At 41.8% G+C, this 19,467-nt stretch overlaps 1 protein-coding gene across 1 annotated transcript in view; it reads left to right on the top strand.

Annotated features, from left to right (window-relative positions):
* Positions 1–19,467, top strand: part of SYCP1 (synaptonemal complex protein 1) — a 134,533-nt gene that overhangs the window by 66,368 nt on the left and 48,698 nt on the right. Inside the window, exon 4 of the mRNA XM_073587299.1 lies at positions 3,264–3,395. Within this exon, the coding sequence (XP_073443400.1) occupies positions 3,264–3,395 (132 nt within the window). The remainder of the gene's footprint in view (positions 1–3,263; positions 3,396–19,467) is intronic.

A 19,467-nucleotide genomic window follows, 5' to 3' on the forward strand; every position in this document is an offset into this window, starting at 1 on the left:
GATCGTCGGCCACAAGTAGCTGCGGAGGAAAGATGGGGTTTGCATAGCCTTTATCAGAGTTGTGATTGAATTTTTTTTCAGTTTTCCTTACAAATTCTTTTTTTGTATTTCATCAATAGGTTCCACAACGTGAGGAAGGACAGCGTGACATAGATAACAACCTACTTATTCAAGCTGTGCAAGAGTGAGCAGCGTTGTGGGACCCCCGTGATCAGAATCATTCTGACTCAGCCTTGATCCGATGACTCTGGAATGAAGTGGCCAGATCACTGCTGGATGATTGGGACTGAGCCACTCCACATGCCCGAAAGAATTTTGGTAAGTATAGCAATGTGACCTGACATGACAGTAAACCTGTAGGCGCATTGCTTTACAATTAATTTTTTCCTTTTTTTCCCCCTTCACAGTGATGAGAATAAAAGTCCGTTGGCCCTCAATGAAGGGTCACTTCAATAAGGACATGACAGAGGACATTCAGGTTCGAAGTGGTGCTGCTTGAAAAATCAGAAAATATAAGTACCATCAGCAGCTTTCTTTTTTGAAGCCTGCGCTTGCTCAGTGATCTTGAGTATCTTTTGTGTTGTCTTATGATTTAAACTTTTTATTTTTGTTTACTAATGTTTTTCATTTATTTTCCACACAGAACCTGGAGCAGCACAACAGAACCTGCATCGTCCTCATTGGAGCGGCCCTTCTTCGACCAGCCAACAAACCGGCACAATCCCAAACATCCACTAGCGATGGAGCAACCAGGCAGGCTTCGCAGGCTGGGGAACAGGCAGCCAGTCCAGCAGGATTTCCCCTCTCCCAGCCCTCTGCCTCTACTTTACTTGGGTCTGCTCACCAGTGGCAGAGGTCCTGGGAGAGGTCACTCATGCCCGAGTTTATTCACTTAAGCTCGACTTTCCATGATGGGATGATGGTGGTTTTAGAAAGAATGGACAGTGGGTTCACTCAGGTGAACACACTCTTCCAGGATTTCCATAGATGCCTTGACCGCCTACAAGCCGACCTTAATAGACCGGCGCAACATTTTTTTCCTCAATAGAGCGGTGCGTGACGGAAAATCTACCGCCTGATCTCCAGCTGACCGTGATGCAGTCCTGCCAGGCTGCTTACAGCCAGGAATTGCAGCAGTCCCGATATCAGCAGCAGGCACAAACTTCTTTCCATACAGGTCAACAACATCACAAGGACTTGGATACCAGTCTGTTCACCAAGTGACCTATCCACCACCACAACCACCGCTGAATGTGTCTCTTTTTCCAAGTCTCTCCCCATCTTCCCTTGGGTCTATCCCATCCAATGTGTCAATCCCTCCCAACTTGTATTCCACTCCTAATGTGTTCTCTTCCCCCAATGTGTCCTCTGCCAATGTTTCTGACCCAATCCTTCAATTGACTGCCACTGCCCCTGTAACAACTTTCCCAACCACTCCTAGCCTACCTTCACAGCCAGACACCCCCCAGGTCCACAGTGTAACTCTCTCCTGCAGATCCCAAAAGTTAAGTCCTTTTTTTTCTTTTTTGTTATTTATTTGTCAAATTTCCTCTTGGTGTTATGTTTGTTAATAAAAATTATTTTGGTTCAAAATACCTGTTACCCTGTGTTTTCTTTATCTCTTTATTTGAACATGTGTGTATTGTTGAGTGAAATATTAACGGGTGTTACAGTAAAGGTGTTTATTATTATAATTACTGTCAAGGTGTTAGTATTAAAGTCAGCAAACATTACAGGTACATTACATTACAAGTACATAACATTACAGGTACATAACATTACAGGTACATTTTACTTAGCAGCAAACCACTTTGTATTGCCATGCCACACGTCCAATATCCGAAACAAAGTAGGCAGCAAATTTATCCCTCATTTGGGCAACTTCCATTGTAGTCCTCAGAGGGTGATCTTGGTAATCCTGCAATGTGGTATGAACAGGTTTGTCAAGTTCTAATTGTTGTCGCTCTTTCACCAGGGTGTAATTGTGCAGAACAACATACGCTTTCACAACCTCAACAATTGTCTCAATTTTAAATTGAAGGCTGTTCCCAAAATTTTTTAAAAATTACGTACCTCAGGGTCACCAACAGACGTTCCTCAGCAGGAATTGCTCGACGTATCTGTGTGTCTTGTCTGGTGATGGATACTTGGACACGTAGCAGCAAGTGACATTCTCGTATACTCAAAAAACTTCTCCGGGTTTTCACGCAGCTCACTGTACAAGGAGTGGTAGGCTCCACGGCTCTCTTGGACTTCAACAATGGGGTGTTGCTAATAGCAACGACGACGTCTTCTCCATCTTTCTCTTCTTCTTTCTTCTTCAAAAGCAAAGGCAAGACCCAATTTCAATGACAAATCAAGATGAAGAAGGAAGCTCTTCACGTTAAGATCCATCTTGAAGTTGGATACAGCAGCAAAAGATGAGGATTTCTTCTGTGCAGTGTGTCTATATATAGAAATCCCATGAGACACGCCAATTGGGTGTCTGGTGTTATAGAAACTCTACTGGAAAAGCATTGGAAATATCAAACTCATGCACAGAAACAACGCAAACGTATGCAAAAACGCATACAAACGCATGCACAGGCAGCATTTTTTTTCCATCATGCGTAAGATGATGCGAATAAAAAACGCTGCGTAAACATGCGTTTTGAATGCATTTGTGCATGCGGATGATACGCTGCGGATTCAAACGCTAATGTGAACCTAGCCTAAATAGGACTTGTCACCAGGTCATATTTGGCCAGTTTTGCTCTTTTTTTTTATATTCCTGCTGCTTCCCTGAGTAATCCGCTGATTTTTTTAAACCCACCATACGGTTCAAAAGATAAGGACTTTTTAATTTAGTGCTGCTTTTTATGGTCCTTACTCACAAACTAGTAATGCAAAGCAGCCTAAAGATACTATACACACCCAGAGCATCCTGTGGACCACATCCCCTGGGAAAAGACCATAAAAATGACACTAAATAAAAAAAGCCCATACTTTTTGGAATCTTATGGTGGATTAAATACAAACAGAAATGCCCAGAACACTCCAGGGAATAAAATACTCAGCAATAATAAAATAAGAAAAAGTACTGGATACTTTTGACTTGGTGCCGAATCTTCTTTAATTATTACTTTACATTTTCTTTTCTTCAGTATATTTTTGTAAAATGCTGTTTGACTTTATATTGATAATATTTTTTATTTTCTGCTCTCTTGAATAGGTCATGAATTCATGAATTAATTAAATATTAATAGCTGTATGCTTCCTTTCAGACTTTTTCTGTGAAGACTCCACCAAAGCATGAAAATGTTACTGCACATCTGCAAGATGCTGTGAAGAAAAAAAGAAAAGTTGCCTTAGAATTTGATTTCCACTCTGATAGCTCAGATCCTACAGACATTTTGGTAAAATTTTGTAATTAAAATCCCATGAAATGAGCACTTTAAGAAAGAGAGATGGTGCTTGGCATAGTGTATACAGTATTTACTAGTTCTGTCTAAACCTAGACTAGACAGTCTTAAAATGCTCCATATCTATCACGGTGGCTTATGCTAGATAATACATTTGGCACATATTTACGCCACCTATTGCTTGGCTTAGTTTGTGCCACAATTTGCCTACATTTTGGAAAAAAAATATGTTACAAAGGTAACTCACCTTTGATAGTAAGGATTTTCTCATAATTCTTGAATTTTTGCTGTATTACGAAATGTGAATATTTCCTCAGTGTGATGTCAGACCCCCTCTAAGAAGATATTTTGAGAGCGAAATTGTTATGCTGCATTAGATAAAAATTTGCTGAAATGGCACCTCTGAGTTGGCCAGGAGCTTGAACCTTATTTTGTATATGATATTTTTACTTTAACCAGCAGCATAGGATTATTTTCCTATCCATGTTAAGATAGGTTCTCACAACACAGGTTTAGGAATATATTGAGGCTTATATTGCTACTAGCACAATTAGTACCAGCACACAAAACGACAAGCGCTTTAATCCAAAACATTGTTTTAAACTCCCAAGCTAATTAGTAGTTATTTAATGGGGCTATCTGGGACTTAGATTTTTTTTCCTATTGGGCTAAGAACTTTCTTATTGGGTTAAGAACTTACTGTTCTGCCCTGGAAGATTTTAATCTCGCGTCAATAGAGCAGCTCCTCCTCTTCCAGTCTGTTCTTTTGATGGGGCACCAGTGATGATGTCATGCTGATTGAATTAAATGTAGCCAGCGGTGACAGAGAAGCGCCTTCTTGTCCATCAACATGACGTCACTGGAAGAAGAATCGCTGGTGGGTGTCGTCTGTGACTGCTCTAAACTGGGACAACTCATCGTAACTTCTTGGCCCAATTGGAGGAAAACCCTAAATCCAGTTTTACCCCTTTAATGGCCTGTTTAGGCTAATACAGTCACTCTTTGCACTGGGAAAAAAATCATTGTTCTTTGCAGCATATGTCCTGTTTATACATGACAATGTGCAGCCGAGAGCAATCATTTTTGTTGTCAAATGAAAATCTTTTCACATTTCAAACAAGTGTTTTATTTGTTCATTGTGTGATTGCTGCTTGCTAAGACATTATAATATTCGGAAACAAGCTTTCTTAGGAATGGTTGTTCCAATTATTGACCTATCTAAACACGGGATAAGGCGTTACATTTTCACTCATATAAACACAGCATAAGCAGATGTATCTAGATGGTTAGGTGGAAAGAGGAGAGAACAGATATTTGTCTACAGTAGGCAGTTACATTGTTAGGTTGAAACATATAGGGACATTTGTGAGAACAGTTAGTTAGATTTATTGTAGTTAGATTTGTGTTTCCTTCTATTTTTGTTTAGCTCTCCTCTATCATTCCTTCTTCACATTTTTTGTATGTAGCTACATGGTTTATCAATCTCAATAGCTGCAACTAATAACTACAGTGCCTTGTAAACATTTCTACATTTTTGCACATTACATCCACAAACTTAAATGTATTTTATTTGATAAACCAAAACAAAGTGGCAAGTATTTTTTAAGGAAATGATGCATGGTTTTCTAAAAATATAAAGCTGAAAATTGTGACGTGCATTTGTATTCTGCTCCCCTGAGTCTGTATTTTGTAGGACCCCTTTCCACTGCAATTATTGCTAAAAGCCTTTTAAAGTATGTCTCCTCCAGCCTTGCACATTTGGAGGATGACGTTTTAGCCCAAACTTCTTTGAAAGTTAGCTCTAGCTCAATAAGATTGGATGATAGCATCTGTTAACAACAATTTTCAACTCTTGCCAAGGATTCTCCATGGGATTTAGGTCTGGATTTGACAACACCACATGAAGATGTTTTGACCTAACCTATTCCATTGGAGCTCTAGCAGTATGTTTATGATTGTTGTCCTGCTGGAAGGTGAACCTACACACCTGTCTTAAGTCTTTGCAGTCTTCAACAGGTTTCCCTCCAGGATTGCCTTGTAATTAGCTCCATCCATCTTTCCATCAACTCTGACTAGCTTCCCTGTCCCTGCTAAAGAAAGGAATACCCACAGCATGATGCTGCCACCACCATGTTTGACAATGAGAATGGTGTTTTCAGCATGATGTTTTCATGGTGAGTTTTCCACCACACATAGTGTTTTAAATTTAGCCTAAAGTTCTACTTTGTTTTCATCTGACCAGAGCACCTTCTGCCACACACTATTTGTGTTCCTATGCTTTTTGCAAACTGAACTTCTTATGGCTTGCTTTTAAAAATGTCTTACTTCTCGCCACTCTTCCATAAAGGCCATATTTGTGGAGTATATACTTCGAGACTGGTAGTTGTCCTGTGGACAGTTTCTCCCACCACAGCTGGGGATCTCTGCAGCTCCTCCAGAGTGAAAATGGGCCTTTTGGCTACTTCTCTAGTCAGTGTTTTCCTTGCTTGTGATATCAGTTTAGGTGGACAGCTATGTATTATTGGGTTTGCAGTTGTGACATACTTATTGAATTTTTGGAGCTGTTCAGAGCTTGGGCTATTTTTTGTAACCTAATCCTGCTTTACTCTTCTCCACAACTTTATTCCTGACCTGTCTGGTATGTTCCTTAGTATTCATGATGCTGTTTGGCCCTATTGTTCTCAAACAAACCTCTGAGACCTTCACAGAAGAGCTCTAGCTATTTAAAGAATAAATTACACACAAGTAAACTCAATTTACTAATTATGAGAATTCTGCAGGCAACTGATCACTCAATATGTTATTTACGTATTCAGGGGAATTTGTAGTTATATTCCGCGCTGCCGCAAGAAAGGATTCCAGGAGATAGATGTAAAAAATTCACAGTGGTTTATTCAACGCATTTTGGGGGTCTCGTGCCCCCTACGTCAGGTATTTCCTGACGAAGGGGGCACGAGACCCCCCGAAACGCATTGACTAAACCACTGTGAATCTTTGACATCTATCTCCTGGAATCCTTTCTTGTGGCAGCGCGGAATATAACTACAAATTCCCCTGAATACGTGATTACTTCTGGTCGTTGAAGACCTGTGGATCTGCAGCAGCCGCCAGCCTTTATGCTTTCTTTCTTCCTAACCAGGTGAGCAAGTTTCTTGGTGTAATCTCTCCTTGTAACGTGGATAAGACCCTATTGGACTTTTGTGTCTCCTTTTCTTTGCAATAGGATTTTATTTATGGATATTATACTACAGATGGCCCATTACAAATACACGTCATAATTTACAAACTTATCTTTTTAAACTATTTAGAAAAAACACATCATTTCCTTTACACTTGGCAAATACTTGCTACTTTGTTATGGTATATCACATAGAATCCAAATAAAATACTTTTAAGTTTGTGGGTGTAATGTGAAAGAAAATGTGAAAAAGTTCATGACGTATGAATACTTTTTCAAGGCACCGTGTTCAATGCATTCTATTGGTGAAAGTTGGCATGCTGCAGTCTGGAAAGACAAGCCGTATGTCTGTGTCTGTGGGTGATTCACGGGCGTATGTGGATGTACAGTGGACATGGGATTTCTTGAAATCCCATCTACTTTGCTGTCACAGCTAACGGCTGAAGGTTTGACGCAGTATGAAGGTTTGATGCAGCATAAGTACGCAGCGTCAAACACACAGCAAATCCAGATCATGGGCACATACCCTAAGAGAGAGCTATATCCACATTAACTGCTGTCCCAATTGTTTTCATTAACCCCTTCACGACATGTGACATACAGTACATGTATGTCATATGTGCCTTTGATGCAGGACCGCATGCTGAGCCCACATCTTCTCCAGCAGATGATAGCTGATTTAATCTATCCTGTACCTTTCACAGCTGTGGGTGGAGCCGACTTCCTCCAGAGGCTATTAACCTGTCAAATGTCACTGTCAATCTCTGATTTAACACCCACCAGCAATGGGGGCCCAACGGCGTGACCTTTACGTGATCACGGAGCGTTGATGGGTTGCCATGATGGCCGAGGGTCTGCTGAAGACTCCCGTGCTTTTTATAACAATTCTTCTAATAAAGCCAGCCTGTGGCTAACATTCCTAAGAGATATATATAGCACAAGCCATCAGATGAACACCTGCTTCAAGTCCACTAAGCGGACTATTAAATACAGTAAAACTTAAAAAAAAAATTAAAAATATGTAAAACAAATTTAAAAAAAGCTCAAATCACCTTCCTTTTGCTCCATTAAAAATTAAGCAATTAAAAAAAGAAGAAAAAAATACACATTTGTTGCTGCTGCAATTGTAAACATCTGATCTATCAAAATATAAAATAAATTAATCGAATCGGTAAATGATATATTGAGAAAGAAAATCGAAATGCCAGAATTACATTTTATTGGCCACCGCAACATTGCAATAAAATGCAGTAAGACAAAAACAATATGGGAATCGCACATTTTTTCCTGTTTCAACGCACTTCAATTGTTTTTCCAATTTCCAGTGCATAACATGATAAAATGAATGTTATCAATAAAAGTACAACTTGTCCAGCAAAAAAACAAGCTCACATACGGTTATGTGGATGGAAAAATAGAAACATTATCGCTTTTGGAAGAACACGAGGAAAAAAGAAAAACAAAAATGGCCACAGCATGAAGGGATTAATACACCTTACATTTTACATACATCATTTTAGTTAGCTTTTTCAATGTTTAATTAAAGTTATGTTTAATATGCTTTAGAGACTTCTGTTTAAGAAACTGTGAATAACTACTATTTTCAGGTATTTTTCAAAAAAACAGCAGTTACCAAATAACCAAAAGAGAGTATATACCATTAAAACCTTTTTTTATTGAATAAATATTAAAATTGTTTGCTTACAAATTGTTTATGCAAACACTACTAGGGCATAAAAGAAAAAACACAAAAACAAAAAAGACAAAAATCAATCAAAAAATGGGGACGCCATACTATATATTATATATTGTAGTGCACTATGCCTAAACAAGCTTAGTTGTAGGATATAGCCATATCAAGGGTTAACTCATTCCCCACATTAAATCCTCATACAATGAATGTATCGATATATTTCAATAAACAAAGCTGGATGGCAGCACTTACTTAAAAATAACTTGTAAGAAGCTTCCCCACGTTTCGTCTCAAAACTTCGTCAGGTGGCGTGTGTTGGGGAGGGGGTGACTCAATATTTAAAGAAAAAGCCACCAATCAGAAGTCTCTAATAGAAAGGTGTGTATGATAGACAAAATAGGCATGCAATCAAACCGCAGCGATCTATAGCCAATTGAATCTTTACTAAGAGTCATGTGAACAAGCACATGACCTATTTACTATAACAAATTCCTGAAGGACCTGATCTATTAATAGTGCATGCGCTGTCCACCAGCATTATCCTCAATGGATGTGTCATATGTGAAGTCATATGACCTTCTATTGCAATGAATTACTAAAGGACCTGATCCTTCTCATGGTGCATGCGTTGTCCACCCGCACTCACTGCTGGGAGAGCCGACTTGCGGCACCTCAATCGCCAGCGTTGGGTCATCCTAGAGATGACATAGACGCCAGGGATTGAAATGGCCACTCGTCAGCACATCCGAGAGACGGGGAAATCAGCACATGCGCACCAGGATCAAGGTCAAAACCGTCTCCCACTAGATACTGTATATCAGTATATTTATTGAATACAAATAATTAAAATGGCAACAAGAAAGGAACGTCTATCAAATGTAAAGCAACCTTATAGAATTCAAAGTCAAACTAATAAACAATTAATTTGACTAATAAGTATGTGACATATTGCTCTATATTATGAAGAAAAAGGCATATATAGAGAAGATGTACAGTACATATGAGATAATGTAAAAAGTATATATGTCAAATATATGTCACAAAATATTCTATAAGCTAAAAATGAGCTGATGTGAATCTTAGTGTCTTATTAATAAAAAATCATAAAAATATATACAAAGTAAGTGGCATATACACTACCATTCAAAAGTTTGGGGTCACCCAGACAATTTTGTGTTTTCCATGAAAAATCATACTTTTATAAATCAAATGATGATAACACCACCAGGTAGCATGATATATTCAGAGGCAAAAAGTGACAATTGGCACACAAAAATTAGAAAAAAAGCTCAAGCTCCATTTAGACATGAAAATAGGAGGACAAAGGAGCATAAAATAGCAAAAGTGTATTAATATCATATCAATAACATCATATCAAATAGTAAGATAATGGTACAAAAAATGAATAGTATGAGATACACAAAAGGGGAAAGAGATAATGAGGGAAAATGTCTCAAGGCTCAGTGTCAGCACAAATAGTATTAATAATTAGGCACATATAGACCCCCAAAAATAAAGTGCTAATTACCCTGAAAAATAACAGGGCATGTGTACAATATCAAGTAGGACGAAGCTTCCTGCTGGCGTTAGAGATCACTCTTTCTTTGCCGTTCTGTACTTGCGACAGTACTGCTCCAAGTCCCACGTTGCTGGCCTCAGTATACAACACAAAGGGCTTGTCATAATCTGGGTAGGCCAAAACTTCATCACCGGTGAGAGCCATCTTCAGTCGAGTGAAGGATCTCTCCAACTCCTCAGTCCATTCAAAGGGGGAATTTTTCTGTTTGGTCTTCTTGGACTGCCACACCAGAAGGTTTTGCATAGGGGTGGCTATTTCAGTAAAGCCTTTGATAAATCTTCGGTAGTAGCCTACCAGTCCAAGCAATTGGCGTGCTTCATGGAGGTTGCTGGGTTTCGGCCAGTCCCGGATGACTGTGACTTTGTCCAGATCTGGTGCCACTCCTTCTACACTCACCACATGACCGAGGTACTGTACCTTGGGCTTCAGGAGGTGGCATTTGGAAGGTTTCACCTTCAAGCCAAAGTTGGACAAGGCTTCAAACACCTCAGCCAGGTGTTCCAGATGGTCTTCATAAGTCTTGGAGAAAACAATGACATCATCAAGGTACAACAGGACTGTCTCAAAGTTCATGTGTCCCAGGCAGCACTCCATCAGCCGTTTAAATATTCCTGGGGTGGTGCAGAGCCCGAATGGCATATAGTTGAACTCACAGAGACCCATTGGGGTGGTAAATGCTGTTTTCTCCTTGTCTGCCTCTGCCACGGGAACCTGACAATACCCACTAGTGAGATCCAAGGTGGAGAAGTAATTAGCAGTTTTCAGTGCAGCTAATGATTCCTCAATTCTAGGTAATGGGTAGGCATCTTTATGTGTAATGCTGTTAATTTTCCTGTAATCAACACACATTCTCATGGTACCATCCTTTTTCTTTACAAAAACTATGGGAGCTGCCCAGGGGCTACAACTATATCTGATAACTCCAGCTTTTTTCATTTCTCTCAACATACCTTTAGCACATTGGTATCGTGTTGGGGGTATAGGCTGGTACCTTTCTTTAATGGGCGGATGATCTCCAGTGGGGATATGGTGTTGAACCCCTTTTGCCTTCCCAAAATCTAGTGGGTGTTTGCTGAATACCCGCTCATATTCCTGTGTTACTCTGTAAACTCCATTCTTTTGGTAGGTAGGGGTGGAATCGGTTCCTACCTGCAGTTGCTGACACCACTCCTCCAGCTGCTTTACAGAGCCGTTGTCCTCCGCCTGGTCAGATGAGACCAAGGGCTCTGCTGCCTGCAATGAATTGTTATTAACAGTGAGCAGCTTAGCAACTGTGGCATACCCAGGTATGGTGGCCTCCTCCCCACAATTCAAAAGGCATACAGGCACTCTCCCTTTACGTACATCAACTACCCCACGGGCTGTCAGGACGGTGGGCCGGCTGTCAGAGTACACTGGTTCTACCAATGCCTGGTAATCTTTACCTCTGAGGCCCATGGCTGCCCAACACCAAATCAACATTTCGCATCTGGGAGGTATTGCAATGGGGAAAGGATCACTCACTCTGACACTGCCAATTTCCCCACCAGAAAGTTCTACCTGTTGTCTTTGCATCAGGGCTCTGATCTCCTCCTGCAGGACTCGTTGTTCACCGGAACCAGCAGTCTCAGCCACCTGTTGCAACAAGACAATAATTTCGGAAAGACAGTTTTCAATTACATTTGTACCAAGAGTCATCATTGGGTTACATTCACGTCGATCAATATCCACAACTATCAGACCTTGAGATTTTAACTCTACTCTACCCACTTTAACAGTAATTTCTTTACATCCCACTTGGGGTAAAGACTGACCATTACTGGCAACTACTGTCAGTTCATCAGTTGGCCATGGGTAAGTTCAGAGTCAGCCCTGTACCTTTTGTAAAGAATGTACGGCATGGTGGTCACCTGGGAGCCAGTGTCCAGCAAAGCGTTCAGGGGAATGCCGTCATTCACCACTGGAAGGATTGGTTTCCCTCCAACATACTTGGCTCTCCAGTTCTTTGGGCCTGGGGATCCTATTCCTGGGGTTTGGCCCTCTGCCCCAGGGGTTGCTCGTTTAAATGACAGAACCTGGTAATGTGGCCTGTCCTGCGGCAGTTACGACAGATGGGACATCGGTTCGGGTCATAGTGATCGTTGGTTCTTCCTCGGAGTGGCGGAATCCTCTTCTTCCAGAGCCACGGGACATCCTCTGGACTGGAGGCAAGCTGGATCTTCTCCTTGGAGGACACTTGCAGGGACTGCACAGTTTTATTAAGTGCAGCCTTTCCTTTGGTCAACTCCCTGGACCTGAAGACGTAGATCTGCAGCTGGGTCTTTGTCCAGAGTCTGAGCATCAGCCTTCACAGGGATGAAAGGGAAGGATGTTGCTTCCTGGTAGTAGGTGATCGCTGGGAGCCTGGGAAGTGCTGGACGACTGACATTGGTTCCTGCAGTACCCGACTAGCCCTGTCCTTGAAATCAGCAAAGTCCAGATCAAGGTTTTGCAGGGTTATGATACGCAGCTGTCCCCGGTAGGTACTTGATAGGAGTCCTTCAATGAACTGCTCCTTCAACAGTTTATCTTCCTCCTTCACGCTGTCAGGGTCAATTTGCTTAACAGCTCGCAGCGCCTCCTGCAGGTTAAGAGCATAGTCCCTTATACTGTCCTGCGCTTTCTGTTTACATCCAAAGAATCTCATCTTGATTTCAGCTGCAGTGCGGGTGTCAAAGGTGCTCCTTAGCTTAGAAAGGATCTTTTTAACAGTCTCTTTGTCAGTGTCCTGCAAGGCTTTTACTTCTCTCTGTGCTGCACCCGTTAGCTGCCCAATCAGGATGTTCACTTTCTGGCTTTCAGACAGGGGGTATACTTCAAACAAACTATACAGTCTCTCTTTGAATTCACTCAGGGTATGGGACTCCCCTGAGTACTGTGGTAGCCACGCTGCTCCTGGAAGGTAGGGCATAGACAGCAGCATTATGGGGACAGCTGCGGCGGGTACTATCTGAGCCGCAGCCACATTGGATTCATCACCTTGCGGCACCGAGCGGTTGGTGGTGGCGTTCGCCGCTGCATTGCTGCGTGGCTCAGACATCCTCTTCCCCCCAGTTAACGTTAGCCAGGGCCGGGGGTTGAGTGAGCTTACCGGCAGCCGCTTCGCAGACCCGATGCTCTGGGCTGTAAGCCTCAGCTCCTCCCACTTCTTGCTCACTTTTCCTCTTCCCAAGCGGGACTTCACTGTTTCGCGCTTCTCGGCAGGTTCCGCCCACGAAGGCACACCTCTTTTGTTTTCCCGCGCGTGCCAAGCAGCGGGACAATGGCGGCAATGGCGCCAACAGTTCACAGTACACAATACAGTCTCTGGCACACAGGACCTGGGCTCTGTAATCCTGTTCGTGACGCCAAGTTGGGTCACCCTCCCAGGGCTGTGGGGTACATGGTACCGGGCCGGTATCAGCGGGATGTGTCACGGCAGCAGTGACCCGATCCGTGGCCCTGGGCGCCCAATTAATAGGGGAGATTGAATGGTGGAAATACAATAGATTTAGATGAATAGTTTGTGACGCCACCTGTGGTGTTCGGCAATTAAGATGTTAAGCCGACGCTGCATGCAGATCCTCTGGGACTGGTGGTGTGGTGCAGCAAAGATGTTGAAGCTCCCCACAGGTGCAGCTGTAGTCCCAGGGCAGTGTAGTTGTGGTTGGCATGGGGATGTAGCGGTGCCGGAAGGATAGGAAGCAGACAGACACAGCGGGGTGCAATTTCTTTACCTTTACTTGATAAATGCAGTCCAGGATCCTAGTTACAGATGGTACCGGAGCAGGCTAGCCTGGAAGCAACTCAGAGATTCTCTCTCAGCAGATGGGCTGTGCAGTCTCCTTCCTAGCACTTATTTGAGGGATCTCCAGTACCGAGTTACACTGGAGTTCCTCCTGACGTATGTTCCCAAGAAATCTACTTGTACGGCAGACAGCTGTAGCCTGCTTCAGGGACTCCTTGCTCCTAAGTCCCGGCTCACTGTCAATGTTGCTGTTGTGCCCTCAAGTCTTAGATGGGAGTCGTGCATTTACAGCCTCCTACTCCGCTGGTGTCTGTTGCATGACCATTAGTATCCATACAACCATGGAGACCAGGCTCCAGATCATGCGCTCTCGATGGAGATGAGCCTTCCCTCGTTGCTCGATCTCCGCGCTTCTTCCTCACGTCTGCACACTTCACCCTCCTCAGACTAACTACTCACGCCTTCCTCTTGGCCCTCAGAGAGCACTCCTCCCCTGAATTCCAGTTCAGAGTCCCCCCTGCTGGCCTGTAGTGGAACTGTGTTGCATGTATAGGTTAACTGCGAGAGAGACCCTTTACTGCTTCCAAGCCTGGCATTACCCTCCCTGGAGGAAGGCAAAGCCACTGTGGCGGCCATACTCCTGGGGGCGCCACAGCATCAGGTACTCTTCCAGCATCTTTTCAGTTGTTCTGCGTCTCACAAATGTTCTTCTCTGTGATCCAAACACCTCAAACTTGGATTCGTCTTTCCATAACACTTTTTTCCAATCTTCCTCTGTCCAATGTCTGTGTTCTTTTGACCATATTAATCTTTTCCTTTTATTAGCCAGTCTCAGATAGGACTTTTTATTTGCCACTCTGGCCTGAAGGCCAGCATCCCGGAGTTGCCTCTTCACTGTAGACGTTGACACTGGTGTTCTGCGTGTACTATTTAATGAAGCTGCCACTTGAGGACCTGTGAGGCGTCGATTTCTCTAGCTACAGACTCTAATGTCCTTGTCTTGTTGCTCAGTTGTGCAGCGGGACCTCCCACTTCTCTTTCTACTCTGGTTAGAGCCTGTTTGTGCTCTCCTCTGAAGGGAGTAGTACACACCGTTGTAGGAAATCTTCAGTTTCTTGGTAATTTCTCACATGGAATAGCCTTCATTTCTAAGAACAAGAATAGACTGTCGAGTTTCACATGAAAGTTCTTTTGTTCTGGCCATTTTGAGAGTTTAATGGAACCAACAAATGTAATGCTCTAGATTCTCAACTATCTCAAAGGAAGGTAAGGTTTATAGCTTCTCTAATCAGCCAAATTGTTTTCAGCTGTGCTAACATACTTGCACAAGGGTTTTCAAGGGTATTCTAATCATCCATTAGCCTTCTTACACAGTTAGCAAACACAAAGTGCCATAAGAACACTGGAGTGATGGTTGTTGGAAATGGGCCTCTATACACCTATGAAGATATTGCATTACAAACCAAATGTTTGCAGCGAGAATAGTCGTTTACCACATTAACAATGTATAGTGTGTATTTCTGAATCCTTTAATGTTAGCTTCACTGGAAAAAAACTATAGTTTTCTTTCAAAAATAAGGAAGTTTCTAAGAGACCCTAAACTTTTGAACGGTAGTGTACATTAATTCTATAAGCTATTCATAATATAAACAGACAGAGAGAAATGCATAAATGTGAATTGTATAATAATGTAAATATCAAAAAAGTGAACATATATCATAGTATATGTCACCCATGTCGAAATGTGGCATAGGTGACACAAAAAATTTAAAAATACTACTATACAGAGATGTTGATAAGGTGCCAATTTGTTGATACTATAATCAAATAAAGTATATAAGGTGCTTAATATTAATTTATAAATATTCTAAAATAATACAGAAATATTGCAAAAGATAGATACATATCTCTTGACAACATTTGTAGCAGAATAACAGAGAACATTACATTAATACATTTATATTGTGACCAATAAACTGACTATATCCAGAAAACAGAGAACACACAAATATTTATTTATATCCTGTATTTTCTGGCATATATGACTACTGGACGTATAAGACGACCCCCCCAACTTTTCCAGTTAAAATATAAAATCTTCTTAGAAGTCGGGGGTCTTATACGCCGGGTGTCATCTTATAGGGCGGGTGCGGACCAATCTGCATATGGTGGGGGGAGTGGTCCCGATGACAATGGGAGGGGGCATCTCACAGGGAAGGTGAAAGTGGAGTATCCCCCCTATTACCTCATTTGTGGCAGCGGTGCTCTCTGTGGGTCTCTGTGCTGGAGGGCGGCAGTGGCTCCTCTTTCTGCAGCGTGGGGTCTCTGTGCTGGGGATTGGTGGCGGCGGCTCCTCTTTCAGCAGCATAGGGGCTCTGTGCTGGGGGGTGGCGGTGGCTCTTTGTGCAGCGCTGGAGCTCCACCTGCATTTCCCCAAAGCCCGGAGGCCCCGGCAGCTCCATTGCTGCGATGCGGTGGCCTCCGGGAAAATGGCCGCTGGGGGCGGCGCATGCTCAGATTCAGACCTCGTCTCCCGAGAGACGAGCTTTCAGGCTCCTTATCTATGAACTGCTCCAATATTTATGTTTAACCCTTTCCCATAATAACTATTCTGCTTCACATCACTTCTCTTATCTATTGCATTGTTTCTGTGCTGTCTTGTGTATAAATATATGATTGTTCAGATGTTGAATTAGTCTAGCCTGATTAAGAGACCTGAGTAGTCTCGAAAGCTTGCAATTTGTTACCATCTTTTCAGTTAGCCATTAAAAGGTATCAACCACTGAGGACTCTCAATTATAAATATTCTTCTATCTACTGGCTAACATGGTACAAAGATATATATCTTTCCTGTATTCAGTCTATATATCCAGCGGCTTTCAGCCTGGGCTAGAGCTCTATTGAGGTCCCCACCTCTTTATCCCAGATTAACCTGATCAATTGCTTTAATAAGTAATTTACTGGCATCACAATTATGATATTTTTTTTAATGTTTGGGGAGGGTTTTTAGCTGTTCATCATTAGTTGTAGTCTTAGCTTTTTCTATGTCCCTAATGTGCTCTCTGGTTCTTATTTTAAGCTCTCGGCTAGCCATTCCAACATAAATTTTTTGTATTTAAATATTTTTATTAAAGTTTTTATAAACTGTGAGGTGGATAGGGAGGGGGAACAAGAAAAAAGGAGGGGAAAAGGGTAAATGTACATAGGTAGGGTAAGGGTCATAAAAATAGAGAATCCTTGTAACAAAGCATACATTAATAAGTATACAAAATACTAATGTCAGTAAGAGGCACAATAATGCTGAATCTTTAAGAAGGAGATACAAGAAGGCGGTCTAGTCCAATCACTTAAGGACGTGCATGAGAGAAATTTAAACTCGTCTAAATTTACTGTTCCAGACATTCCACTTATCAGTATAGGCGAGAATATTATTGTTACTAACTGCAAACCTCCATTTGAAAGCATTATGTTGGTAGATTTTGTCTAGGATATCTGAAAATTTAGGAGGGTCAGGCTTCTTCCAAAAGTAAGCCAAGTTATTTTTAACTACCAAAAGGATATGAATAACTACCTGTCTCACCGACGGGTGTAATTGATCCAAGTCCAAAGAAAGCAATGCTTTTTGGTGAGTCAAGGTAAAATTGTCTCTAAAGGAGTCAATATGACGAGAAACCTGGAGCCACAGACGTTTTAGTTTTGGGAACACCAAAATATGTGGTAAAGATTCCCCTGTTGTCCACATCCTCTCCAACAATGGGGGGAGTGGGCCTGGTTAATGTGGGAGAGTCTGATAGGCGTGAGATACCACCTGGTAAGTAGTTTGAAATAAGACTCATGAAGAGTCATTGATATGGTAGATTTATACGTATTTTTTATGGCGATGTCCCATTGCTCAATCGGAACAACAGTCCCAAGGTCGGTCTCCCATCTCCTTAAATATATGTTCTTGCAAGAGAGTTCCTCTCTGTTGAAAGAGGAGTATATATTCCTTAAGTAAAAAGAGGGGGAGAAGCCAGCGCTGCTTGTGGTCAGAACGCAATACATAACGTGCATATCCACATTTTAATTTCTAACTGTATTTCAAAATGAGACATTTAGCAAAAAATTGATCAATCATTTGAGCCACCCCGCCACGCCAAGGCAATCTCATATGAGGCAGTCTTACTCTACGTTTTTTATATTCGCTTGTGTCATTGCGGCCTCCTAAATGTATTAAAAGCAAGATCATATTAAATGCACACTGTACCTGAAGCATTTCTGAATCACTACCATGAAGCCAGAGAAGGTGAGTGCAGATAATGGCCAACCAGGTCCAGATAGACATTTCAGGTTTAACCTCCACACTCTCCTGACCAGCAATCACAGATGAAGGGCAATACAGGCCCAGATACAGGTGCACAATTAAATAGAGCCCTGGGGCAGGGCTGGGCTGCTGTGTGTCCACAGCAGCCTAATCAATCACATTGAATACAGAAAAAACGGCAAACATAACCCAGCGCGAACGGCAACTGTGGTGGTCAGTCACAAACCAACATCAAGTAAAAAAAGGGGGAGAAGCCAGCGCTGCTTGTGGTCAGAATGCAATACATAAAGTGCATATGCACATATTAATTTCTAACTGTATTTCAAAATAAGCACCTGTATTTGAGCCTGAATCGCCCTTCATCTGTGATTGCTGGTCAGGAGAGTGTGGAGGTTAAACCTGAAATGTCTGTCTGGACCTGGTTGGCCTTTAGCTGCGCTCACCTTTCTGGCTTCATGGGAGTGATTTCAGTGCGAAAGTTTCATCCTTCCTGCTCAGAATAATTTCTCCTATGTTGAAATTTTAGCATGAAACTTGAAAATTGATTTGTAAAATTAATTTTTATTATTTAGGCTGCACAGCAGTGAAGACACAATTTCATAATTAAATGCTTTGCCTAATAGGATTTTTTGTACCTTATCTTTCAGCATTAAGTAAGGCATAAATTCAGAGGAAGGGACCTTATATTTGGCTTTTATTTCGCTGAATGTGAGAAAACTAGACCCATTGTGTATGTTTTTTATTTTTTTTAATACCTAAATTACTCCAGATTTCTGAGAGAGAGAAGTCAAATATTAAAGCCACTACACAAAGCGGAAACCTCAAGGCCTGTTTAACTTTGTTAAATTTTTTATATGGTTTGATCAGTGATCTCCATGCAGAAATGATGGGACTGAAAATACAATGGGAAGATACCTTTCGAGGCTCTTGAAACAAGAAGTAGAAAAGCAAATCTTTTAGAGAGCAAAATTTACTTATGTCTCTCTCCAGGTAAAACCAAGCTGGAAATTTGTGTTTATTGGTAAGCCAATACCAGTTCTGCTTAATTAATAAGGCTGAGTAGTATGCATGCAGGTTAGGCATGCTCGTACCTCCTCTGCTCTTATGTTGATATAGAATTTCTGCTGACACTCTAGGACTCCTGTCATTCCACACGAATGGTTTTAGCAGGTTTTGCAAATATTTTATGGATTGAAATGGGAGAGTGATCGGGATCGTCCGAAAAAGAAATAGTATTTTGGGCAGAATGATGGATTTCACAACCATCACCCTACCAAACATAGAGAGTTCAGTTTGCCTGAAATAGGAAATATCCTGAGAGACAGTTGCAAGGATCCCACTTAGATTTGCTTTGAGAGTTGCTTGGATAGAACTAGCTAAAGTGATTCCAAGATAAACTAACCCTTTATCTTCCCAGGCAAACTCAGTACTTCTCTTTAGCGCCTCGATTTCTGTTTTTGTCATGTTGAGGGTCAAGAATTTTGACTTGTGAGAGTTAATCTTGAAAAAAGAGGCCCTTGAAAACATTTCCAAGTCTGCAGAAAGTGCTCTGATGGAATTCAAGGGGT

This window comes from Dendrobates tinctorius, unplaced genomic scaffold, assembly GCF_039654945.1.
Source record: "Dendrobates tinctorius isolate UK_male_01 unplaced genomic scaffold, ASM3965494v1 ptg000098l, whole genome shotgun sequence".
Classification (NCBI taxonomy): Eukaryota; Metazoa; Chordata; class Amphibia; order Anura; family Dendrobatidae; genus Dendrobates; species Dendrobates tinctorius.